This window comes from Pyricularia grisea, chromosome VII, assembly GCF_004355905.1.
Source record: "Pyricularia grisea strain NI907 chromosome VII, whole genome shotgun sequence".
In the NCBI taxonomy this organism is placed as follows: domain Eukaryota; kingdom Fungi; phylum Ascomycota; class Sordariomycetes; order Magnaporthales; family Pyriculariaceae; genus Pyricularia; species Pyricularia grisea.
The window spans coordinates 1,410,750-1,436,412 of NC_044975.1; the positions used below are offsets into that span (position 1 = coordinate 1,410,750).

Consider the following 25,663-nt stretch of genomic DNA (forward strand, 5'->3'; position numbering starts at 1 on the left):
CACCAAGGTACCTGACGTAGTGTACACACAAATCTCTTCCGTACCAACCAACTTCGGGGGTTAGAACATGCAACAAGAAGACATACCAATTTCCAAATAGAATGAACTTTGCATGCAGGTTTGGGCAATCAAAACTCGTTAAAATCAAATTAGGAAAACGCCCTTGTTACTGAGTAATTCATCCTATTAACCTGCATACCGCCTTACTGCCAATTGGTACTCGGTATACAATTAAAACTTCATCACCTACGTACCCCTATAATGATTTCTTCGTATGCTCATTTTCGAGACAAATGGCCAAGATTTGACACTTCTGCCCGCCAAGGTAATAGATTGGCTGCAGTCTGTCTCAGAGGAAGCTAGCTTCACGCAATGGAAGGTCGACACGCACGCAGCTCTATCCTTTGCCTCCAGTATATCATTTGCTTGGTGTTTTGAGCCCTTACCGGATGCTATCCGGGCAAAGAGGGCAGGCAGTACATGAAATATGCGCGCATACAGTCCTTGGTCTGCTGCCGACCATCAGAAGCGGTGAACGAATGCTATAACGATAGCCCGTAGATACCAAGCTTCAGCCGGACCCCTGGGAAGATTGTATGCAGCAAATGTTCCCTTTGATATCAATGCAAATGCAACCTAAACAATAGCGATTGTCCAGGGGTCTCTCCATTCCCCTTATCGGGATCGGAGTTTATTGTGATGCCCTCTTATTGATCGATCCCACTTTCTGAATCCACCTGCCGCTTCATGATGCAAAAAGTCTCAGTCGAACCTCAACCTCCTTTGCCCGGGGTCAGTCTTTGGCTTCGCCGCCCCCTTGGGCGGTCTTCCCCTTCCCCGCGGTTTCGCAGGCGGTGCCGCCGAAGTGGGCTGCCTCCGCGCAGCGAATGCAGATGCTCCACGTTCCTCCTCGTCTTGGAGGTCTTTGGCTAGGTGCCAGTCGAGGTGGTCCTGCAGCTCCTCTGGCGTATCAAAGACGTCGTTGCAGCGCGGACAAAGAGATCCGATAGCTTCTTGCATCGAGTCTTGAGCCTGTGCATCTGTGGAATGCAACTCTTCTTGGGGCCGGCGTTTGTTACCTTCCGCTTTGGCCGTGTACTCGTCATCCTCGCCCGGCCCCGAGGAGGACTCACGCTGCTGGGTTGCCTTGCCAAAGAAGCGATGCAACCCACCACCGTTTATCTTGCGTCGTTTACTGTCATGCTGCTGCTGCTCCTGCTGCTGTGTTTGTTGTTGTTGCCCAGCCGGACTACCTCGATTATTGACGGACCGAAGACCCTGTGCTTCCTCACCCTTGACCAGAAATCCTCCAATGCCCATATTGCCAGTTATACCATCTTCGAAACCAGTGACGTTCAAGCTGAGGTTGTCACAAGGCCAGACCTTGCCCTCCATCACGATCTGCCTCAGGAGGTTCTGGGCAAGCTCATACAGCACGCTGTCGTCGAGCACTCTCACCCCTTGGGGTATCGGGCATGATCGTGCCTTAGATTGGCCTTTGTGCCGATGATGTAGGTTCATAGTCTTTGGGCGTCTCTTGTTCTCCAGGACGCCTTCCTCGACAAGTCGAGAAAAGATGTCTGCCGAGAAGATACGAAGCCATTTGTTTGCCTGATCTACCGAGTAAATGCTTGGCCTGAACGACTTGGCCGAAAGCATGGATTTGATTTGTGTTCTAGAGTTGACCTCGCTGTTATCGATCCCGCGGATCGTGTTGTATACCCAGAGAGCCGTGGAGTCGTCATCCAGTCGCAGCTTTAGTTGATCCAACGGCACCTCGAGCAAGTCAGACACAGACTCGGTGCCGAATGCCGTTACCACCTGGTCACCCAGCTTGCCGCCGAGGTTGCGAATCTTGGTGAACTTGAAGTCCGAGAGGAACTTGCGTACTGCTCGGGCACGAATCACCGTCTGCTGATTGGGCTTTTTGTGGGCAGATCCAAGCTTGCTGAGCAACTTGTTGCCCGCGATGCCCGCTGAGCAAGTGTATTTTAGCCTGGTGAATATCGCCTGCCTGATGTCGCGAGTCATCTCTGAAGCAATGAGCAGAGCGATGTCGTCCCAGTCAGGATCATCAGTCTCGGTTTCGTTCTCGTCGAGCTCGATTAGCGCATCTGCCTGCCAGTCCAGGGCACTGACTGGTGGCAGAGGCAGACGTGTGTGCGCATCAGCTCCTGGCGGTGGAGAAGATAGCTCGGGAAATCTCTCTATGAGTTTGGAGTGTACGTTGGCCGAGAGATCAATAAACACTTCATCGATGCTTGCCTTTTCCACCTTGCACTGGTGAGGTGGAAGGCACTCTTTTATCAGTGCCAGAATCTTTCGTGACTGCAGTCTATATGGGTCTAAAGAGACCTTATCTGTAACGATGTTTGCAGCTGCATCGTCACGATACGCCCAAGTGTCGTCGCCTTCTCTCCAGGTTGCGACATCTGACGTATTACAGTGTGTCAGTCCAGATTGCTAACATCTTATACAAGCTCGAGAACTTTTGTGGACGTATGCAACCAAACCGCCCCTGCGTGGTCCAGAGCCCAGCGAGAGCTGATAAATACAAACAAGCAAGAATTTCACGGCGGGACAAGATTTTTTTGTTTTCTTACGCTGAACTTGTAATTCAGGACATAGCTTAAGTGCATCATCAATAGTACAATGTCGTGATATGCCAAACTTTCTAGCAGGATAGTTGACGGCGATCAGCCCTTGCCTTGTTGCGTCAAAGGTTAACGCCAAGACCTCGATGAGGATCCAATATCAAGGGGCTGCTGAGTCTAGAGTCTAACCAACATACCACTGCTGCACAGCAAGAGGCTTGTCCTCGTCAACACCCAAGCGCACCATTTCGCACTGGGCGTAGAACGCATCCAGGTCAATGTGTGAAGTCACACGAAGCGGGCATGATGTCGAGTAGGCGGCGAGCTGTGAAAGTTGTCGGTAAGTGAACCGGGACTGAGTGCGCTCCGCCGCGTCTACCGGAGAGGTGTCGCGAAAGAAGCGCTTCGGCTCGAGCAACGGGGAGGACGATGACATTATTGCTGACGTTGAATGTCTGTCATGCGGTGCCAGGAGCTAGCTATCCTACGCGGAGTTGCAATACCTCACTCACTAAGGCTCTTGGCTGTGAGGTGGCATATTGTCCTGGTCGTGTATGGTTCACGCTATAGTCATTGGATACGCTTCCAAACACGATGAAGTGGCAAAACGCGAACGCGCGAACGCGGGATTCGACCAAATTGGCGCCAAGACATTGCAGTAAAAGATCTTCTGCAAACTTCAAATCCTTATCTAATCGCACGTGACGACATGCATTACATTACACAAAGTAGGGGCTGCTGGCAGTTCTTTCTTGAGGCTAAAAACAGTGACTGACCGACCTATTGTCTCGCCAACGTCCAGTATATCGACGACGGATTTTTCTATCCAGTTACGCAAGGTTTCTACCCAATGCTAATGAAGGGTTCGGCAAATATCGCCCAGGCTGCGGAGTTCCGCTTAAAAGCCGGGACAGATTTGAATCGAACTTGGGATTTTATTCCGATGGCACCACTTTAATCACATAGTACACCCTCACTTACGGTAGGAAAGACTAAAAAAACTATAACGAGCCTCTTCAACCTGGACAAGATCGAAGATCTGGCAACTGTGTGCCGCAAGACTCTCAACTACTCGCGCTGAGGTCATTTTCTGCCACTTCGGATAACACACCGACCTCCCAACGGCAAGTGAAGCCCACCGGCAGGTACCTAGGTACAGTAGTAAGACATTTCGCGCCTCCGCGAGACGAGACATGATCTACGGTTATATCCTCGGAGCCGCAACCAACCACGCGCTATAATGGTTGTCTCATGTCCCCTTGCACGCACAGCTTCGTGCGCCTTCTTTTTATTGTCGGAAACACTAATCGAAGGGACACCGGATTTCTGTACCCAGGCACAAGATGAGTCGGTGCAGACTCGCAGTCTCGAGGCTTGAGAGTTTACGAAGTAGATCCAAAGTCAATATTGTTCCTGCGTGGCCGAATAGGTACGCAGAACTCGGGCTCTGAGGTTACCATTCTCCCCCACCTTGCCGATATGGTTTCAGAGCCTTATGGAATATGCCGACAATGAACTACTCCGGGTGGAATGTTACATTGGTTTCCATCCTTTATGTGTCAACCGAGATCTGTCTAGCAAGTGCTGAGTTTTGCTTCGTAAACCCACCGACAAAAAGAGGAAAAGAATGAGTGCATCACACATAGTAAAAGCTGACAAGGAATTTTGGGCTGATGTGATCGGTACAAGAGAAAACCCTGTTACATTCTCTTGGTCGAAGTGGAGGGTGGCAAAAGCTTACAAGTTTTAACACAGCCATCCGTCCCAAGGGTTGCAAAAGAAAAATCAGGGGACGTCAGTACCGCAATGCTGGCAAGGCGGATAGCAAGGGATTGAAAACAGAAAGCGAGGCAGATCAGTAGAAAAGAACCCCGGCTGTCCAGGGCATGCAATGCCGACCGAGTACGTAGGGAGACAATCGATACGGAGCGAAGTGATTTTGAAGATGAATTCACGAAACAGGATTACCATCCAGTTTAATCTCAAGTAACCTTTTTCTATGACGGTAGATGGGATATTACGCCGTATATAGACCAAATTGCCAATTGCTTTTCGCTTTCCCCAAAAAGAAAACTACTTCACAAGGCTGTGATCAGATCTGATACAGGCAATGGCTGAAGAAGATAAAATTGCTTCTCTTTGCGACGCGACTACCCTTCCCCGAAACCGGACAAAAACGGCGCCTATCGTATACGAAAATTTGAGGGAGAAGCTCCTTGCAGATGAAAGGACCCCCCAAGTTTCTTGGGTGTTTGCTGATGCTGATCTTCCCTGATTCAGGTAGGCGGATCAGACGGAAATCTTGAGATCAGACCGGTCGGTAGACCAAGTTAATGCGGTCTTGTATACCGTACCTACCGGTAGGTAGGCATTGACTTTTCGACGATTTCTTTTTTTTTTTTTTTTTTTTTTTTTTTTTTTTTTTTGAATCCGACCGAGGTTAAACGGCAATCGAACCGGCACGAACCAGGTCTCGTGTTGTGGTGGTGGCTGAGTAAAGATGTTACCCTGCGGAGTAGAGGTGACAGCCTGCCAAATTAGTCTTATGCCAGGTTAGGTTCGAAATAGATAGTTAGGCCAAGGGCCTAATCGCCAGGGTGCCTGCCTGGGGGCAAAAAGAAGAATACCACGTAAATTGCTATTAAAACAAACGAAGCGCGCGTTAAAAGAAACGAGTGCGACAGTGGTGGCTTGCAATTGTTGCAGTTGACGGCCGATGACGTCCAAGAGGGAACTACTCCTGGGGCTCAAGACCAGGGGTCCCCAGACAGGCGGGTTCAAACTCGTCAGCATTGGTTTTAGACGAGAAATCGCCTAAAACCCCCAATGTGCAAGGTAGCCAAGGTCTTGGAATACGTGGTACAGAGGGTTTATGAATAACATTTTTCAACAATTCATAATAGTAGAACAATTGCAAGGTTCCAACATTACTCACGAAAGTTGAGCATCACAACGGATACAGATTGTACCGATGGCAGCGACGTTATCAAAATCAAAAAGAAGTGGGCGAAAAATTAGGATCAGAGGGTTTGAAAATCACGTGTAGGGCAGCTAGCTGAAGGTGGCGGTCCTTGGCGGCATGGTTCCCTCAAACATCTATCCACTCTTGCTTATGAAGGTTCCCCATGAACAAGAAGCACAGATGTTGCTAGCGAGCTGGATATGAGGGGGACCATCAATGATGATGATAATGATGCAATGTTTGCTGCCAAACATTACTGTTTGTTTCGTTCGTTCACTTTGTGTCAAATGTATTGGGCAGGTGACAAACAGTTGTACTTTTGCTTAGCCTGTCACAAGATAACTGTAGAGATTCAGTTAATTCCCCAGCCAGGGCAACCTGCCAACTTTGAAATCCAAATAGAATGCTAAAGGATGACCCTTGTGCGACCAATCGGCAAGGCCAGCGACAAGACGTGACCCATGTCATCCATCAATCACCTCCACTTCCTCCTTCGCCTGTCGCCCCCTCTTTTCCGCTAAGCCTCAATTAGCACGCGCTGCCCAGGCTTATTTGGGCCCAGCTAGCCCTTCGCCTACAACTCGCGCAAGTCAGTGTCTCTTAGCTGGTTGCATCGGACTGGGACTTTGCCGTCTTCCGCCGAATTCCCAACCTTTGAATAGCTAGCTCGTCACCGACATCTTGTGGCTCACGATTTCTGGGAATCAATTCAGTCCGTACAACGACTTCAAGAAGATTCATTTCCCCCCGACATAGAGTGCGCAAAATCGATCCCATACCGACAAACAAACCCATAATAGTCTAAACGACCATGACAGCGCCCTTCAAAATAAGACACACATGTTAAAGTCTAATCCTGATCATTGCGCCCTCTCTCCGCATTCTACCTGGGGGTATTCGCCATTGTTAATGAGCTCTCGGGACCTGCGTGGCCACGCATCTAAGCACCAACATCGCACGGTCTCTGTCGTTGAAGCTCACAGCGGTCAAGACGGGAGCTACTGGGAAAGTCGAAGGCACTGATCAGGTGGAGCAATAAACGACCTACTCCCCGCAGTCTAGACTTCATCCTCAGTACCCAAATCCCTTCCTTGTACAGACAGGACCTATCTAGGTACCTCATCGTCCCAGTACACTCGACGAACCTTCCTCCTCCTGCGACGATCAACCGAAACCGCAAACTCAAATTCTCAGCACACGCGTGGCCGTTTAGATTAAGGCATTCCAATCCTACTTGAGGCATACCCACCTACTGTTACTTGGAACCGCGGCCTTTTGGCTCAGGTTCCTCCTTCCCGTTGCCCAAACTGGATTCCATTCCGTAAGTCAATTCCTTACCTACATTTGCTCATTGTACAGTTTCCAGAAACTCCCATTTCCCACTTTCAGCTACCGCATATGTTTGATATGGTTTAAGCTGTCAACCCAGGGCAGCCTAGCATGGAGGCACATTGTCACTAGCTCTCTTTTTATTTATATCAATCGATCTGATTCGACAAAATTCGGCTTTGTTAGCAGCGGCAGTTACTGACCGTTACGTGCCACAATAGCTTTGTGACAGTCGCTGGCTGGACCCAACATAAAAGCCCAAGCGTAACGTCCGCGCGGTCCTTTGGCCACTTCAGGTCGCTCTCCAGCTTTGCCAGTCCGGCGGCAGCCACCAAGACAGCAGACGCCACTGTAGGCCACCACCGCCGGTCGCCGTCACTCAGTGACCTACCACCAAAGATGTCGGCCGATGTCGCGTACGCGAGCACGTTCCTGGGGCCTTCCCATAATTCTCAAACGCCATCTCCATCATCAGCCACACCGAGAAACTTTGACGATTCGGAGGACCTTAACACTCTCCCGGATCCCAGAAGTAGGGCCATGAGCCCCGCTAGCACCCACGACTTCCCTAGCCCGATAAGCCCCAACTCTGATCTTGATCAAGAAGTCGCAGCCTTGAGCACGAAGCTCATTAACGCGATCAACCACCAGACTACCCTCGACGACACTCTGTCAAGAGCAAGGGCAGAACTCGACGATGCAAGGGAAACCATAAAGCAGTTAGAGGGGCGTATCGCTGAGCAGCAAGAAATGCTCTCAGGGGATGTCTGGGTTCGCCGCAAAACTGTCGAGTCCGAGAAGAAGGAACTGCTTCGTCGCATAGCTGATGAAAAGAAGGCACGATATGATATGGAACAGCAGAAAAAGAAGATTGAACAAGAGTTGGAAGAGTTGAGCACTCAGCTCTTTGAAGAGGCCCAGAAAATGGTGATTGCGGCCAAGGAGGATGCACAAAAGGAACAAGAGAAATTGCACAACAAGAACGAGAGGCTCCGATCACAGCTCTCACACACTGAGCTATTACTCAAGTTGCAGAACGATCAGTTGGCGGAACTCAAGGCTGTTATGGAGCAGATGCAAGTTGACCGGGAGGACCAGAATGCCTTGACAGCGCCGTCATCTCCTGGTTTCAGCAGATTCGATTCCAAAGACGACGACACTACTCTCTCTGCTGCAGAGGAATCCCTACCGGAACCCGTATCTCCATCCTACCCCACAAGCTTCACTCACCTGGTCCAGCCGATCTTGCGGACCGATCTATCGGCATATGAAGATTTCAAAATACTGGTGCAGACAACGAAGAGGCTATCTGTCAGGAGCAGGCCACCTTCGGGCGCGTTCGGGTCAGGTGCAATGTCAGCTCTCGGCTTGACTGCAGGTCACTCCATGAGCCCATCGAATGCATCAACGTCGTCTGTCGCAAGCACAGTGCCAACGTCATCCTCAGGCTCGCTACCGCCAACTCCAAACACGCCTGGTTCAGCTGCTCTGAGCACGATCTCGGGCGCTGCGGCAGTGCCAGTGCCACCCCTCAAAGATTCCAAGTTCTTCAAGAGGGTCCTGTCCGAGGATATAGAACCGACCCTCAGACTTGACATTGCGCCTGGTCTGTCGTGGCTCAGTCGACGAACGGTTATCAACGCGATTACAGAGGGAACTCTAGTTGTCGAGCCGGTACCGCCCGCGACACCTGGTTCGCTTGTCGCCAGAACGAAACCACAGTTCAAGGAGTGCTCACTTTGTGGGGAAAACCGCAGAGAGGAAGCACACCTTCGGACCTACCGGTTCCGCACCAGCGATGCGGATACGGCGCAGCGCTACCCGCTCTGCAAGTCATATTGTTTGGTCCGCGTTCGGGCAACATGCGATCTTATGGGATTCCTTCGCCTCCTGAAAGATGGACATTGGCGAACCGACGACGAGGATGCCGTCAAGGCTGCTTGGGAAGAGAGCGTACGGCTACGAGAGCAGATGTTCTGGGCTCGCATCGGCGGTGGTGTTGTCCCTACCACACCCATGTTGATTGGCAAATCCCCCATGTTGCCGGAGAAGAGCCCCAGGCCTAGCCAAGATGGCAAAAACGAGGCACCTCAAGTGGAACAGCAGCAATCCCAGGAGCTCCCGAATCCGAGCGTGGAGGTCAGCTCTGAGTCTTCTGATAACACAACAGTCCCTACACCGGTAGAGACTCCAGAGACAAAACCGGAGGGCCTGGGCCTCCAAAACGTTCCGCTGGCGTCGCCGACCTCGGAGACTGTTGAGGAAAAAGTGGGGAGACCAGTGACGCCACCTCCCAAGGTATCGGAAGAGCCGATGCCACCAGTGAGCAACACTACCGAGACTGATGCTGACGCAGAGGGAGCGAACCAGCAGGCTACCCTGCAAATTCCCGCTCAACACAATCAATGAATCACATTAAATTCATACTCGGCATTTTTCAACAAGATCTACACCTATGGCCCGGGGGTTTCCACATATGAACGCAATACCCTACCTGGGCCTTTCTCAGTACATATTCTAATATTGCATTGCTCATGTTAAATACGGTTAATGATACCCTCGTTTGACGCCTTGACCAGTGCTGGTCCTTACACTCCCTGATTGTATTTCTCAGCAGGAAAAGCAAGACTATCATTTTTTTGTTCTGCTTATCAGGACGGGGTCGGCGTTTGGACTCTTTATTTTTCTTGGGCTACACAGGCAAGGTCGTCTTCTTTTCTTCTTCTTGATTTCTCATTATTCTTGTCAAAAATCTTCGCTGAGAACTGGTATTTGAGTACTTGTATTATTACTTGACGACAAAGCAGGCAGGAGGAGGGGCGGGCCCAATGGACGAGGAAGCAAGGGTGCTGCACATACATACAAGCACCTCCCACTCGATTAATACGGTAGATAAATGGGGTTAATTATGATGATATTGGGTGTAATGATATACAGCTGCAACTTCTACTTTGGGTTTTTGTGATGGTCTGTCTAATGTGCATTATTCATTGCTACATCTTGGCCATTTCATCATTTGGTTGTGCATGAAAGTCATACCCTTGGAACTTGATTTCTTTTAATGATGTCCCGGGAGCGCAATCGAAAGGTTTCACACCATTCCAATATCTAGCCCCGTCAATGTCCGCCTTCAACAGCGATGTTGGCACGCCATTGAACATTGAAACTGCACATAAAACCAACGACAGGATGCTGTGTCACACCAATATACACCTGGTCCAATGAGAGTTGTCTTATTGCTAGATAGCATGTACATAGGCCATTTGATCGCCGGCCCTGAGTGAAAAAAGAGTGTCCGCGCCGTAGACAAGTCGCCCGTCTGCCGGTCTCACCTCCCGTCTGCGCTTGATCCCAGTTCGTCAGGGTACACTGCATCTGCCAAGTCTTTCCTCCTGAATTTTCCTGCATGGGTCTGGCTTCTAGTCGAACTTTCTGGGAAATACAACGAGCAATCATATCTGCATCCATCCCTTTTCTTTTTCTTTTTAAAGGAGGGGGAGCTCAAGAGAGGGGGGGGGGGGGACTAGCGGGTATCATGCAAGGTCATGACGGGTGGTTAGTTTCGACGTTTGCTGGGGCCCACTAGGGCAGCTCCAAAAAAACGATTCACATATCAGCGCCGAAGTCATATCCCGGCTGACATTGCCGGTCTCTACCGCCTCTTGAGGTTTTGTGGTTTCTTGTGGCTGCAGCGGTTCCAAGGGCTGGTTGTTTTTGGGAGATCCCCCAGGACCGTAGAGCTTTAGTTTTTTACTCTGTTTTTGGCAAGAGGACCCTGTCCCATAAACCGGATGATTCTGCCATCATGTTTGCCATGTGGGCGGTAAGGATGGCTGCATGAGATATCCATCGGGTATTGGTCTTCGTCCGCTTTTTGATGTTGCTTTTTGTGTTAGAGGGGCGAAGGGCACAAGGGATAGAAAAAAAAAAACTTGCAAAATCTTCACCGGTCTCCCTTGACTATCTACGGAGTAGGTATTCGAGCAATCATTTTCTCGTATATGCGCTGTTATCACGTCCGGATATTTCCTGTCAGTTCTGGGTGGAAAGGCTAGCAGCCACTTTCTTGAAACTTGAGTATCCCAGTTGGAATTTGGAATAAGTTTTTCTTTTCTTTTTTCTTTTCTTTGTAAGCTGGCTGGCTGACTATCACAAGCATATTAGAGGACCAGATTCGTCTTCACCAAGGGCCTAGGGCTCTCCCCCCCCCCCCCCCCCCCCCCCCCCCCCCCCCCCCCGACTTGGAAAAATAGATGATCCACGACGACAGGAGAGGAATCACTTATGGATTGTGCCAAGGAAAACAAAGCCTCGGCAATCCCATGGCCGGCTTCCTTTCATCGCGTCTGGGCCAGGTCCACCGCTACCGTATCTATGGCAGGACTTGTTTTGACAGAGCTCATGTGAGCTTTATGAAAGCTGCCGCAGTGCATTCTTTGGTTGGCCGGAGAGGGTCTCGGCGGACAGCTCGAGTTGAGGGGAAGTTTGCTTGCTGGACGAATGAGTATTCGTACAGCAAAGCAAACAAGCCATGGGTTTCGGGAGAGAAATGTGATAGATCATATCATGTCAGATTTGCGCCTCTTCCAACTTGGAACTTGCGGTAGTGGCCGGTTCCTATGGGTTCTCTTTTATCGTTGCAATTTTGTCGTATTTATTTTCAAAGGTTCCAGACTAGAGGGCGTTGGGCATAACCAGTAACTGAATCTAGACTTTGGTCCAAAACGCGGCTACCCGTATGGGATGGTAGATACTATATTATGCATAAATTCGTTCCGGTGGTGTGTAGGTGTCACCCACCCTTACTCGAAAGTCTTCTAATGGAGGAACAACCCGGGGACAGGTAGGGAAATAAGATAGCTCCTGGTCGAAGTGCAGTGTCAAACTTTGGAGAGAGGTGGGAAGGGCCATCGGTAGAAATGGAAACATGAGATATCCGATTCTACACACCTATATGGCACAGACAGGCCATACGATGATGAATATCTCAAGTGGAACCTACCTTTTTACATGGACAGATGCACATAGGTACTTCATTGGACCTTAACTTAAAAACGGATCCGTCCTCATGCAGACGTTCCAATGCGTTGATGGCGTCAATAAGGGGGAGAGAGACCGGTAGCCGGGACAAGAGGGGTTCCTTCCGATCCTGGTATCAGGCGCTCAACTAGGCCTAGGACTGGGTGCTCCTTCTGGCTTTTCTTGGACAACAACGAGTCAGTCTTTATGTTTCCAAATTGGGTCCAGGGCAGTCAGCAGCCTCTAGCTAGGTACCTTAGGTACCTGGAAACCTACTACTGAATCAATCTTAAATATAAAGGTGCCCGAAGTATCCCTTCTCTTGTTACTTCGATCGTGATGCTATCCATATGCCTCAGGGCTGAGCATTGTTTCCCTATAAATTTGTGTGCACTCCATTTTAATTACTCCATGTTGTGGTGTTTCCCGCATGTTTTCTTTTTCTTCTTTTGCCAATCAAGTGGCATGACTTGCCCCCTTTATGTCACTGAGCATTTCAACTCACCGGTCTCAAGCAGCTTTGGGTGTAACAATGCATAGGAATGGATGATCATATGCTATTTGCCAAGGTAGGTACATTTACACAGGCAACCCAACTCCGGTGCTGAGTTTTTAGGACATGGTGCGCCCGGGTTTGCTCCGGACATTTACTTGGGGAATTGATCTCGCTCGCACTTTCAAATGTACATAAAAAGGTCAGGCAGGCATCCAACGATCTCGAGAGTTTATAGCAGCGAGATCAGGTCACCTCTTCAAATTGGCTTATTCGGTCTGTCTTTATCACTGCCTCCTTAATACTTTTTGCCCTCGGGCATACTTAGCATCTGCATCGGCATATAGTGCTTTTTTTTTGTAAGCTTAGCTCACACAGCTTTAGTCTTGGATCGAGGTGTTATACTTCCCTTTTTCTGCAATTTTTCAATGCAGACAGCAAAAATGGGCGAAGCAAACTTCCAGCCAACTCTCCTAGACCTGAACTTTTTGAGGCCGGGATCTCTAAGTCTCACAAGCCGTGGGATTGAGGAAGAGCCAACATGGCAGAACTCAGAGATCAAGACTATTGAGCTCTCCCTTGGTCTATGCCCCCAACCGATGACCTTTAGAGTCCGACAGTTTGTCCCAGGGCCGAATGATGCACTGTCCCGGACTTGGGTTGATCCTGGTGGAAGGCCCCGTAGCACTCCGCTGGCTCCCTATGCAGTTACGGACATCCCGGAAGCTTTTTTACACATTCAGCAGTACATTCGCAACAATAGCAACTGCTTTGTGGAGGTGGTGCGTCAGTCCCACCCTGCTGTCCAGTTGGTATACTCCTGCGTGCCGCACCAGCTCTCGGAGCTGCGGGCTATCAATGCGACAGCCAACCCTGGTTCTCCTAGCACTCAGGCTGATCTTCGACAGCTGGAGCTTCTGGAGCAATACTCACAACTCTGGTTTGGAATACGTGAGTCTTCTGCAAGCGCACTCCGAACCCACCCCCAGTTATCATGCATAGCTGACTTGAACTATTCCCCAGGCAATACCGTGGGATCCAGCTGGCTGTGCGGCTCCGAGACATTGGGTATGGAGCCTGTCCATGAGGAGGGCTATCCGCTTCAAGGCAAGATCTCGACGCCGAGGCAAGTAGTGCAAACCGTGGGTTGCCTGCTTGACCATGCAATCAGGCCACTCCAAGCGCGGTTTCTCCAATCTCTCAGAGCTATGCTCTGCGGCGATGGCAACCACTCCACCTTCTACACGCTCTTCCTTGTCGTATTTCTTCTGCTTCACGAGTGTGAGGACATTTCCAAAGACAGAGAGCGGTATGCCAGGCAGAACTGTATGAAGGCAAGTAACACCTAGTATTATCCTCTTGAGAAATCTTCAATTCCAATGCCTTTAAAATACTTCTCATGGAATTTCTTTTATACATGCAGCTGACTCTTAAATTGCAGGTCCGCTTCTCTCTGCCCGAGTACGTGGTTGACCTCCACAAGAGCGCTCATTTTCTTGTCATCCACTGGCTAGCCCATGCAGCCAAGGCTGGCGTAGACTTCTCGAGCAAGCACAAGCTTGAGAGCTCGCTCGGTTTCCTTGCAGAGTCGAAGAGACAGGCCATTGTTCAGAGCTACGCCATGATCATTGATGAAGCCTGTAAGTTCCGTTGGGGCATTGCAAAAACCTCGTGACCCTGGCCCTAGAATTCTTACCGTTTTCGGCCATCGTACAAAGAGACTACCCCTCCGAATTGATCTCTAATCTGGTGGTACTAACTCAAAAGCTACTCCAGGTCCGGTTGTGCGTGCTAGTCCCGAGACATGGACTCAGGATCTATGCTTCGTCTCGCATATGTTTGGCGTCCCATGGGAGGCGAACGCAATGTACACGGGCAATTAGAGATACCGTCAAAATGCATGCATGAAAGATGCTGAGGGGGGGAGCAAGGTGACGAGCAAAAATTCACTCAAGACTGTCAAAGAATGTTTCTAGTGAGGCAGGTGAAAACATGTAAAATTGTCAAGGTCGTTGTGGATCTATAAAACATATATTGTTTCCGTATTTCTCTCCACGCGAGCCACGCTTCTCTTATACTAGTTCAAAACACCTGTGCGGCAGCTTCGGGGCGCCTCCTTTATTGGCCACACTTGTCGGGGAAGCCAAAGTCGGTACCGAACGGCGGGAAGACGTAGCGGTTCAGCTTGCCGTCCTTGGCGAGCTGCTCCGAGTAGTCGTTGAGGACCTTCATGTCGTCGGCGTCGAGGTCCTTGAGCTGGGCGTTGGCCTTGATGCGGTCTGGGTTGACCGACTTGGGGATGACGGTGATTCCGCGAGAGACTGATGGGGTGGTGACCATGTCAGAAATCTCTTGTACAAAATAATTCACACAGGAAGAGATCCCAGAAGGGAGATGGAAACAGGGAAAAAAAAGTAGCTTACTCTGGTAGCCGAGCAAAACAGCAGCGGGCGAGATGCCGTGCTTCTCGGCGATCTTGACGACGGGCTCGGCCGTCAGAAGCGGACCGCCGGTGCTGCCCAGGGGCGAGTAGGCCATGATGTGGATGCCCTTCTCCTTGCAAAAGTCGACGAGCTCCTGCTGAGGCAGCTGCGGGTGGTTCTCGACCTGGTTGACGGCCGGGACGATGGTGGCGTGCGGCAGGAGCTGCTCTAGCCAAGCTTTGCTGTACTGTTTTGTTTTAAAGATGTGTTGTCAGTGCAAAAAAAAAGGACACATTTGTTGGAAATTTGGTCTTTAAAAAAAGACAAACATGTGTGAGTATTGTGGACTCAAAGAGGGAAGCTACTTACGTTGGAAACACCGACGGCCTTGGTCTTGCCAGTCGCCGGGAGCTTCTCCATCAATTTCCACGTGTCGACGTGGTTGTGGGTGCGAATGATGTCCCGAGAGCCATCGGGAAGCTTGGGAAACTTCTCATCATCGCCTGAAACATTGTCAGTCTGTGATGCTTTAGAAGAAAAAAGACAAGAATAATCTCAAGTAAAGTGTTAATCTCACCTTCGGGGTTCATCAAGATGGGCCAGTGCTATCCATCACAAATAGACCAGGTCAGTTTCCGCGCCGCAGTGACTTCATCCCACAGAAAAAGAAGAAAAAAAAAAAAGAAAAAAAAAGAAAAGCAGGACGAAGGATAAAACAACAACACCACAAAACATACAACAAGGTAAAGGTCGACATAGTCCAAGCCCAACAGCTTGAGCGACTTGTCGAGACCGAGCTCGCAGCGGGTGGTGTAGGTGGCCCAGCACTTGGAGACGACAAAGAGGTCCTCGCGCTTGACGATGCCCGACGAGATGGCCTCGCGGATGCCCTCGCCAACCTCCTCCTCATTTCCGTAGACGTAGGCGCCGTCGATGAGCCTGTAGCCGCTCTTGATGGCCGTCAGGACGGCCTCCTTGATGACGCCCTTGTCGCCTTGCCAAGTGCCTGTTTTTGTTGGTTAATAGACTTTTTTTCTTTTCTTCTTTTGTTGTTCTTTTGGGAGGGGGGTTTGTTTACTGCAATTTCCTGCAAAGACAAAGCAAACATACCGAGACCAAAGGCGGGGATCTTGGCGCCAGTGTTGAGGGTAAAGTCCTTGTCAGCCATTGTGATTATTGTTTTTTTCTTCTTCTTCGGTATGGGTATCTTTTTTTCGTCTCTATTCTATATCTACTGTGACTGAAATTTTAGATTTGTCAACAAACAAGTTGCGGCAAAAAAGTCAAATTCAAACAAGACAACTGACTTCCTTTTGTTTACTGGCAGAGGGGTAGGACTCGGGACAAATTGGTCAATGACGAAACCGGATTCCATAGAAGGAAACAAGCAGAGCCCCTCCTACACGTGTTCCGTCACCGGGCAAGGGGCACATCGTGTCGTTGGCTTCGGGTAAAGTCCCGATAGCAGCCCGGAAATCTTCCCCGATCTGTCTTTTTTGTTTATCCCCAGCGCATTATTATTAATTTTTACTTCATTTTCCTTTGGTCAAAATTCCGCCCAGCTTTGGCCTAGCTATCAACGAAATACAAAATGGGCGAGCTCTCCTGGCACCTTTCCTCTTGTTCAGTTGGATATTCTGTCAGAAACGATGAGTGATGTTGAAGCAATGACTCGGGCATATCGTTCTCACTGTCGCAACCCATTGTGGTGCTGAAGCAGCAGAACTCATAGATAGCCGAGAGCTGGCGAGCTTGGGCCAATAACCAACGCCCCCACGATTTGCGGGGTGGGACAATGCGTGTCATGAGTAACAACAGCCCGGAAAATCTCAACCACCTCCACTCGGGCTTGATTTGACCGAAAAGAAGCCATGACGAAAAGGTGGTGGTTGCGTGTCAACTAATAATCCTAGGAGGAAATTACTTGCATATAGGAACAGTGGGTGTGGACGTGGGCAAAACTGAACAATGGGAGATAGCGGACAATAGTATGTATGCTCGACCAGAAGGCATTTTAGTAGGTACTTCCGAGAAATGGTATACAAATTGAAAGATTTGGTAAAAAAAGGGAAATGCGGCCTTTCTATGTGAAGAGGTTGTACCCGATTTCCTTCGGGTCCGGTGTGAAGACGACGACGATGCAATAAGTAAGATAGTGTTACAAACCCCAGGTTTTGCGAAGGTGAGAAGGACAAAAGAAAAAGTCTCCCCGTCGCCCTCACGACGGGCCAAAAAATCATAATAGTGCCGCTTTTTTCAAGCTCGATTTTTGCTTGTTTAAACAAATCCTTAACCCGCAATGAGAACCCATAATCTGCGAGACTTCAAGTTAGAAAAGTAGCTTATTTGGTTTTATCGAACTCAAATCGCGGGGAAAGAGGTACTCACAGAAAGAATATCATCAGAACGCCAAACATCTTGGCAATCAACATACGGTTACCTGAAACGCGGCTCCAATATTTCAACAGCTCACGTTGCGCACCCTCGACATTGTCAACCACATCTTCGGTGTTGGCGTCTATCCTTTGAATCATCTCGCTCTGCTCTGATACCATGCCAGCCAGCTGCCCGAAGATGCCACCCAGCTCGGCAATGGTCTTTTCGATAGCTTCAATAGCCTCGCCTCGTTGCTGGATGTAGGCGTTATGTGGCTGTGCCTCCTCCATCAGCATGAGCTGCTCGTCGCCCACCGGTCCACCTCCCATGCCCTTCCCGCCCGGCGGGTTGAGCGTCAACAAATCCACACCCGGCGACGGGGTCCCCCTATTTGGCGTGCCGTAGAGCGGGCTAGCCGAAGACTGAAGAGCTGGTTGTTGCGCATGCTGCGATACTGAGGAGATGAAGTTTTCTGTGCGCGACCTTGATGCCTGAATGTTCTTGGTCCGCACCTCAAGCACGTCCTTGAAGTTGGCCGATACATCGGTCAACTTCCCTTGCAGCAGGAAAACGACATTCTTGTTGTGCTCACCCTCCTGATCGGCTTTGGGATGTTGTTGCCTTGACAGCTGCTGCAGGCCTGAGATCTGCTGGTTGAGCGATGACAGATCCTGCTTGATTATGAAGGTGAGCTCGTTGATCTCGACCGGCCTGTCGTCGAACAGTGTCTTCCTCTTGGCCAGCTGCGCCAACTTCTCCAGTTTCCCCATGGTCGCTGCTATTCCGCGCCCAATCTCCGCGGCCCTGCGCGCAAACTCCGACCTCCTGGGTGGCGCGCCGTTCGCGTCTGCCTTTTGCGCATCGGTGAGGAGGGAGCGCCGTTGCGCGCTAGCTTTCGCGTTTGCTTGTCGCTTCTGGGCCTGGGCCAATACCGATTTGAACTCGGCAGTCCGGTCTTGGACCGATGCAACGGCCATCTTGGCAAACTGGTCCCCAAAAAATCGTGCGAGTTTGATCGAATACTCGTCAGGGATGGTCGGAACTGGAGTGGAAGGAAACCTTGCTCGTCGCCCGTGATACTTGTGGCGGCTGAGTGTAATATTCGATATCGGTTTACGAAGAAATGACGACTCCTGCGGTGCGATGTATCGTTTCGTCGCAAACTTTCAACTCGTTCGGCGTGATGTGTCCTCTTTATTGTTTGTTGGGAGAAACGGTTCGCGAGTGGGTAGGTGACAATGAATGACGTTTGTGCCAGATGTCAAGACTTTAGGCGAAACCTGGAAAAAAAAAAAAAAAAAAAGGACACGAAGCGGCAAGAGATCTTTGAACAAAGTAACTATTGCCGGCTGTCTAATAAAAAGTAAAGTCACAGAAAAGTCGATGAATATATTTTACAAGAGAACAACAAGTATGGGCGGAAAGAATTGAACCGTCACCTAGTGCTCCGTCGCAATTGTGATGGGACCTGACTGCAAGGCAGCCAAGCCGCCAACGTGGTGTCTGTCGCATTAGATAATCCGATAGATCGAGTCATCACATGACAGCGAGCGCTAAATTAGCGTTAAAAGCAGGATAAAAAAGCCTCCGCGCTTTTTTGGCTAAATAACGTTACTCAACCCAATATATAGCTTTCCTACCCTATTAATTTTGCCTATATATATTCGTTAATATGCGTTAATTATAAACCCGGTATAATAGTAAATTATTACAATTTTTATTTTACGTAAATTACGTTAAAAATTATATTAATAACGTTATAATAATTATTTTTTTTTTTTTTACAAATTAAAGGTTATTTCCGGAAATAACCCCTATTTTCCCAAATTTATTAAATTTATTATAATTTCCAATAAAAAATTTTAAAAATCGGCTATAATATTTAATTTTTAAACAAAATGGCCAAAATAATTTAAAATTTACCGCCAAAATACCGAAATTTTATATATATAAAAATTAATAAACCCGAATTTACAAACCGATAAACCGTTTTTAATATTCGAAAAATTTATAAAAACCGTTACCGAACGGTTTAAACGCGCCAAATTTAAAAAATATAACGTCCAATTTAAATTGTAAAATATAAATATAATTCCGTAAAAAATAACGTTACGTAAAATCGTAAAAACGTTTTACGAAAAAAGTTAATTAATACCGAAAATATTGGAAAAATTTATTAAATTAATAAACCCTATTTTTTTTAAAATAAAAAACGCCGTAAATAAAATTTTCGAAAAAAACGAAATATTAAACAATTATATAAAAAAACAATTTAAACGGGTTAATTTATTATATTAATAAATTATTAAAAATACCGATTTAACTTATTTTAATACGGTTTTATTTACCGCGTACCGCAACGGGTAAAATACGCTTTAAAAAACGGTTAAAATATTGCAGTAAAAATTTGTACCCTTTAAATTATACGTTAAAAAACAGGCGATTAAAAATTACCGCGTTACGTTAATTTTAACGCGTATTACAAATAATAAAACGAATTGGTTTAAAATTTACGATTTAATTTACAAAAAGGTTCGCAATTAGTAAATCGCTAATTTTAAAGGAAATATAATAATTCGGAAATTTATATAGGCCGGAAGGCGTTTTTAATTTTTATGGGTTATAAATTTACGTAACGAATTGGATAAACCAAATTATTTTATTATTTTGGATTACGTTTTGAAATAATTTAAAAACGCGTTTTATAACGATATTATCAACCTTTTAATGGGTAGAAGGCGTAATTTCGTTAAATTATACGCAATTTTTAAAAGGTTTATTTTAAAACGTAATTTAAAACCGATTCGCGCGCGGAATTACGATAAAAATAGGAAATTACCTATTTAAAAATATTTTTGCGGTAATAATTGTCGTTACCTTTAATAAATAAAAAATTGCTACGTTTTAATTTACGCCCTAACCGGGAAAAATCCCGGAATAAAATTCCGTAAATTACCTTTTTTATTTAAATATAAACAAATACGAAAAAAATTACGGAAAAAACGCTGGAAAAAATTTAAACCCAAATTTGTAACGGCCGGTATAATTCCGGAAAGGTAGGGTATATTAAACTGAAATAATAAATTAATTTATATAAATAAAAATTTTATTATAATCTTTTTAACGGTTTATTTATTAATTTATAACGAATTTTAAGATAATTTCCCAAATTTCCAAACGTATAACGTTAACGGAATTAATATTTTTACGTTAATAAATATTTCGTATAATTAATATTATAGTAATATATTATTTAATAATTGCTGTTTAATATACTTGGTAAACGATATAAAACGGTTGGATCCAAAATTATTACGTAAATTTAAAAAGGATAATCCGCGTTTTATATTTTGCGGTATATAACGCGTATAAATTATTGCCTATAATAAACGTACAATAAAAGGAATTTTTATTAACGGGGCGGTATTAAAATTTAATAACGTCGTTTACGTTAAAAATTTTTACGTAAATATTATTTTAAAAGTTCGTTTAAAAAAAAAAACGTATGGTATAACGGTTTGGATTATATATTCCGTATTGGGAATATTAAAAGGAATATTTTGGTATATAAATTGGAACGTCGAAATAATGTAATTTTTTTATAATATAAATTATTTAGCAATTATTTACGCGTTTTATTTATTATATTTATAAATTTTACCGGTATAATAAATTTTATAATAATTAACGGGTAAATAAAATTTTTTAAAATATTATAAAAAAATTTTATAAAAACGTTCGACGAAAAAAAAAATAATTCGTTAATTTAATATAAAAAAACCGGCTATTTTGGTCCGAAAACGTTAAAAACGTTAATTTACCGGGTTAAAAATGTAAAAATTAAAGAATTACCATTTTTAGAATGTAAAACGTACGTCCAAACGTACGGGAAAATAATAATTTTTAGGCGTTTACGGGAAAGATTTTATCGCTTTTATTATATAATATACCTGGATTTATTTTATTTTAAAAAATCCGGTACAGGGAAAAAATATTTATTATTATTTAAAAACGAATATATAAAACGTTTAACGGCCGTTCCATTTAACGGGAAAATTAATAACAAATTCGTTATTATTATTTTTAGGTTTAAACAATAAATAACGAAATAATATGGTTTTTAAATTGTTAAATTTTTTTACGATAACGAACCTGCTTTTATAGCCTACGTTGGGTATATCTATTATTAAAAATATTATTTAAATATGGGGATCGAAATAAAAATTTCCCCAATTAATACCTATAAATTTAACGGTTAAATAAAACGTTTAAAATAAAAAATAATTATACGCGCGTTTAAAATACGTATAACGGTTAATCTTTTAACGATTTTATAATTTAACGTAATTATAACGGTAATTTATTTAATTAATATAAACCCGTTAATAAATAAAAAAAACTTTAACCCCAATAAAATTTTATTGGTATAATTTTAACGGTTTTTTAGATATTATACCCCTATATTATATATTAAACTAAAAAAAGACCTGCGCCCAAATTGGTTAGGGATTTACGTTTATAACTGTAAAATTTACGTATTAAACCCAATTAAAATAAAAAATATAAATAGGGTAATATTTAAAACGAATCCTAAAACCCATATTAAATATTTAATAGGCTATAAAGCTATTAAAATATATTATATATAGGTATTTTCGTTCGATAAAATTATTATTTTACGTAACGTACGTTTTAACGAATTACGTTTTTACCAAAAAATAATATAAAAAATTAAAAAAATAAGGGAATTTACCGACGAATACAAACTTTTAATTAACCAAATTTATAATTTAAAATTGGAAACCTTGGGAAAAAGGATTATTAAAGACCTGGGCCTATTAAAAAACAAACTAAACCTTATAACAAATTTAAACGTTCCTATTTTTAATTTAATTGTAAATAACGTACCAAAAATACAAAATCCGGGCGTCGAAACGGTAACCGCGTACGCCGGCGGTAAATTAATAACGTTAACGAAATCGAATATAACGGACGGATTTTTTCCAAATAAGGCGGTTAACCAACCGGAACCGTTTGGAAATATTTATATAAAAATTAACAAATTTAAAAAATATATTTTAATAATTCCAAAATATATAAATATTTTGTAAAATAATAAAATAACGCGTAAAATAAAGGATAGTAATACCGAATTTAAAATATATATTCCAAACGGTATAAAATTTCCACCCAAAATATTAATTTCCCCCAATAAAAAAATTAATACGCCTAGATCCGAAAAAAATATCCCAATTTAAAAACCGGATTTCGTTTTAAAAAAAACGGCGTAAAATTATTTAATACCGGATAAATTTAAAATAGGGGGTAAAAATACCCCCAAATGGTAAAATTTTAAAAACGTTTAAATAAAATAATTAATTTTAACGTTAAAATTTTAAAATATTGGTAAAAAACGCCCAAACGAATTTAAACGATTTTTACGTAATTTTAAATTTATAATAAAAATTTTGGAAACGGATATAAAACTACGCAAATAACGGGGTAAAAAAAACGTATAACGTAAAAAGCGTACGGAAAACGATAAAAATACGAATTTTGCAAATATTATATTCCCCGTAAAAAAAATATAAATAAACGGAAATATAAACGTATAAACCAAACAAATATATAACCTAAACCGGATAATTGTTCCAAATTTTAAAATATAGTTAGCGTTTTTTATAGCGTTTTTGCCTAATTAATAAAACGCGTTAAAAAACGGTAATTATAATTACAAAATTTTATACGAAACCGTTATAACGGTTATATAATAAAAAAAACCTAATTTAAAAATAAAATTATATTAAAATAACCTAATACCAATTTTTAAAACGTGGAAAAAATTTGTTTAATATTTAAATTACGCGTAATTTATATAGGCCGCGCGTTTGGAATAGGTTACGTTAAAAAATAAATAAACCTAAAAAATAATATTGAAATTGGAATATAAAATAAAATTAATCCCTTTAATATGGATATTTACGTACAAATTTGATAAAAACGGATATTTCGAATAGTATAAAGTTCGATTAATCGTTAGGGGTAATTAACAAACGCCCAATATATTTAAAAATATTTACGTAACGATATTCGCGGCGCGTAATTTTAAATTAATATTCGCGTTTATAGCGTATTTCGACTTTAAAACAATATAAATAAATATAAACAACGTATTTTTTAACGTAATATTTAATATTAATAAACCAGTTTATTGTACCGTTTCCGAGGGTTTTAGGAATAAAAATAAGGTATTTAAATTACGAAAAACGTTTTACGAAATGAAAAAATTACCCAAACTTTAATACGAAAAACTGTTGCAAATGTTTAAATATTTGGAATTTATTTCCGTTGGGGATAAATTTTATATATATATATTAAAATAAAGCAAAATTATAATAATTCTTTTTATAAACGATATAATCGTTTTATATTTTAAAAAACATACGCGAAAAGGTTAAACCGTAATTATAAAATTTAAAACCAAATACGAATTACGTTAGGGACCGTTTTTTTAATTTTTTAATATACGCGTACTACGAAATAAAAAATAACGTACGATTATATTATTATACGATTTTTATATTAAAAAGATTACTATACGTTTTAGGCTTATAAAAAATAAAGGTTATTTTCCAATACCGTTTTTAAAAAATTTTATTCCAACATTTAAATATAAAGCAATTTTAAAAAAAATAAAAACCTACCAGGAAATAATAAGGTTTATTTTATATACCGTTATTATATTTAAACCGGACGTTACGTACGCGGCGTTTATTTTTTCCCGGTTTTTTACTAATCCAAATCCATTATACAAACGTTTAACCAAACGGGTATTATAATACCTATACGGATTTAAGTTTTTGGGTATAAAATACGGGGTTAACCCCTTAATTTAACATTTATTAATCGCAAATAACGCATTTTTTGGTAATAATTTGGAAATTAAAAAATTGTTTGAAAAATACGTAATATTTTTATTCGGGGATACGATTAATTAAAGGGCGGTTAAATAAATTACGGTAACGAATTTAATAATAAAAATTAAATTATACGCGTTATTTAAAATGGGTGAAAAAACTATAACCCTAAATAAAATTTTCCGTAATATATAATTAAATTTGGTTTAACCCTGGAATTTATATTGCGATAATAAACAAATTATTCGCCTAATAGTCGATAAAAATTTACGAATTAATATTAATTTACGCTATATAAATATTTAAAATATATGGTTTAAATAAAAATACGCGCGTGGTAATTTTTAAATAACGTATTTAAAAACAAATTTAATACCGGTAAGCGAATTTACCAAATTATTTTTTATAACCAAATTCGAATATTTTAAAATTTTATTTAATTTTTACGACGTATAATATAAAATATTAAAAAATTTACAAATATAATAAAAAATACGGTAATAATATAACGTATTTTTTTATTTGTTAAAAAAAAAAAGAAAACCCGGCGTAAAAAATAATATAAAAAACAATATAAAAATAATAATTTGGGCCGAAACCCGCCCATTTAATAAAAAATTTATTAACCGGCGTTAACGCCGCCAAAAAACGTTATAAAATAAATACCCGTAATAAATTAACCGTTTATAATTATTATTATTACCGCCGGTACGTTATTTACGAAAATTACTTTAAAAATAATTTAAATATTATTAAATAATACCGTTTATACGTTTTACGGTATAATAAATACGCCAAACGTCTTTATATTAGGCGTTAACGTAAACGTTTTCCTTATTTAGAAAATTGCCAATGTTTTCGTTTAAAATTCGGTCCAATTCCGGAAATAATACGTAATTACGTTCCGAAAAAATTGGATTTTTTTAACGGGGACGCGTAATAAAATAAAAAACGTTTGGCCCAATTTATACGCGGTACGTTTAAAAAATCCCCTAATTGGGAAAAAAAAACAAATATATTCGTTCCGGTAATTTTAATAACGCGGGAAACGCGCCCCGTAAATACGGGAACGTACGTTCGGTTAATTAACGTATAAACCGGTCGTAATTTCGGATAAATACGCCTTTACGTATTTAAAATATAATATTTAATAATTTGTAAAATTATTAAAACGTATATAACGGGGGCGAATATAACGCGATTAAATATATAAAATTAATATAAAAAAAAATTTAAATCGGCGAAAAAAATAAAATAAAAATATTTACGGAACGTTTAAAAAATTTTCCATTTACCGACAAATTATCGGTTTTTTTTTATTTTTTTTTATTTTTACCCTCCTTTTTATTTTTTATTTTTTTTTTCCGGTATTTTATATATTTTATTAATAGTAAAAACGCGTAAAAAAAATGTTAAAAACGAAAATATTTACGTCCGAAAATTTTTCGTTAGGTTAAACCCGAACGGCTTTGGCGGTAAAAACAGGGGTAAAAATAAAAATAGGGGTAAAGGCCGGTACGGTAACGGCGGCGAAAACCGCGTCGACGGCG

General features: G+C 42.9%; 7 protein-coding genes across 7 annotated transcripts; 3 read left to right on the forward strand and 4 right to left on the reverse strand.

The window, feature by feature from the left end:
• Nucleotides 1-163: 163 nt before the first annotated feature.
• PgNI_10446 (uncharacterized protein) lies at nucleotides 164-3,198 on the reverse strand. Its single transcript, XM_031130417.1, has 3 exons — nucleotides 2,792-3,198; nucleotides 2,604-2,707; nucleotides 164-2,432 (listed from the first exon to the last, which is right to left on the reverse strand). Exons 1-3 carry the CDS (start codon nucleotides 3,028-3,030, stop codon nucleotides 763-765), a joined length of 2,013 nt encoding a protein of 670 aa, XP_030979877.1. The 5' UTR covers nucleotides 3,031-3,198; the 3' UTR covers nucleotides 164-762.
• Nucleotides 3,199-4,704: 1,506 nt separating this feature from the next.
• PgNI_10447 (uncharacterized protein) lies at nucleotides 4,705-4,869 on the forward strand (the record flags this gene model as incomplete). Its single annotated transcript, XM_031130418.1, has 1 exon — nucleotides 4,705-4,869. The coding sequence occupies one exon, from the start codon at nucleotides 4,705-4,707 to the stop codon at nucleotides 4,867-4,869; it is 165 nt and encodes a 54-aa protein (XP_030979878.1).
• A 65-nt stretch (nucleotides 4,870-4,934) lies between these two features.
• On the reverse strand, nucleotides 4,935-5,865 carry PgNI_10448 (uncharacterized protein; the record flags this gene model as incomplete). Its single annotated transcript, XM_031130419.1, has 3 exons — nucleotides 5,530-5,865; nucleotides 5,222-5,334; nucleotides 4,935-5,123 (listed from the first exon to the last, which is right to left on the reverse strand). Coding segments are annotated over exons 1-3 (315 nt in total), but the record flags the coding sequence as incomplete, so codon positions are not given.
• A 600-nt stretch (nucleotides 5,866-6,465) lies between these two features.
• Nucleotides 6,466-9,826, forward strand: PgNI_10449 (uncharacterized protein; the record flags this gene model as incomplete). Its single annotated transcript, XM_031130420.1, has 3 exons — nucleotides 6,466-6,541; nucleotides 6,841-6,877; nucleotides 7,107-9,826. 3 exons carry the CDS (start codon nucleotides 6,466-6,468, stop codon nucleotides 9,292-9,294), a joined length of 2,301 nt encoding a protein of 766 aa, XP_030979886.1. The 3' UTR covers nucleotides 9,295-9,826.
• A 3,014-nt stretch (nucleotides 9,827-12,840) lies between these two features.
• Nucleotides 12,841-14,280, forward strand: PgNI_10450 (uncharacterized protein; the record flags this gene model as incomplete). Its single annotated transcript, XM_031130421.1, has 4 exons — nucleotides 12,841-13,348; nucleotides 13,421-13,656; nucleotides 13,839-14,037; nucleotides 14,174-14,280. 4 exons carry the CDS (start codon nucleotides 12,841-12,843, stop codon nucleotides 14,278-14,280), a joined length of 1,050 nt encoding a protein of 349 aa, XP_030980422.1.
• Nucleotides 14,281-14,375: 95 nt separating this feature from the next.
• PgNI_10451 (uncharacterized protein) lies at nucleotides 14,376-16,062 on the reverse strand. The gene is made up of 6 exons (XM_031130422.1): nucleotides 15,931-16,062; nucleotides 15,558-15,826; nucleotides 15,398-15,425; nucleotides 15,190-15,323; nucleotides 14,821-15,067; nucleotides 14,376-14,718 (listed from the first exon to the last, which is right to left on the reverse strand). Exons 1-6 carry the CDS (start codon nucleotides 15,986-15,988, stop codon nucleotides 14,516-14,518), a joined length of 939 nt encoding a protein of 312 aa, XP_030980421.1. The 5' UTR covers nucleotides 15,989-16,062; the 3' UTR covers nucleotides 14,376-14,515.
• Nucleotides 16,063-16,728: 666 nt separating this feature from the next.
• PgNI_10452 (uncharacterized protein) lies at nucleotides 16,729-18,284 on the reverse strand (the record flags this gene model as incomplete). Its single annotated transcript, XM_031130423.1, has 2 exons — nucleotides 16,729-17,134; nucleotides 17,209-18,284. Coding segments are annotated over 2 exons (1,101 nt in total), but the record flags the coding sequence as incomplete, so codon positions are not given.
• Nucleotides 18,285-25,663: the final 7,379 nt, after the last annotated feature.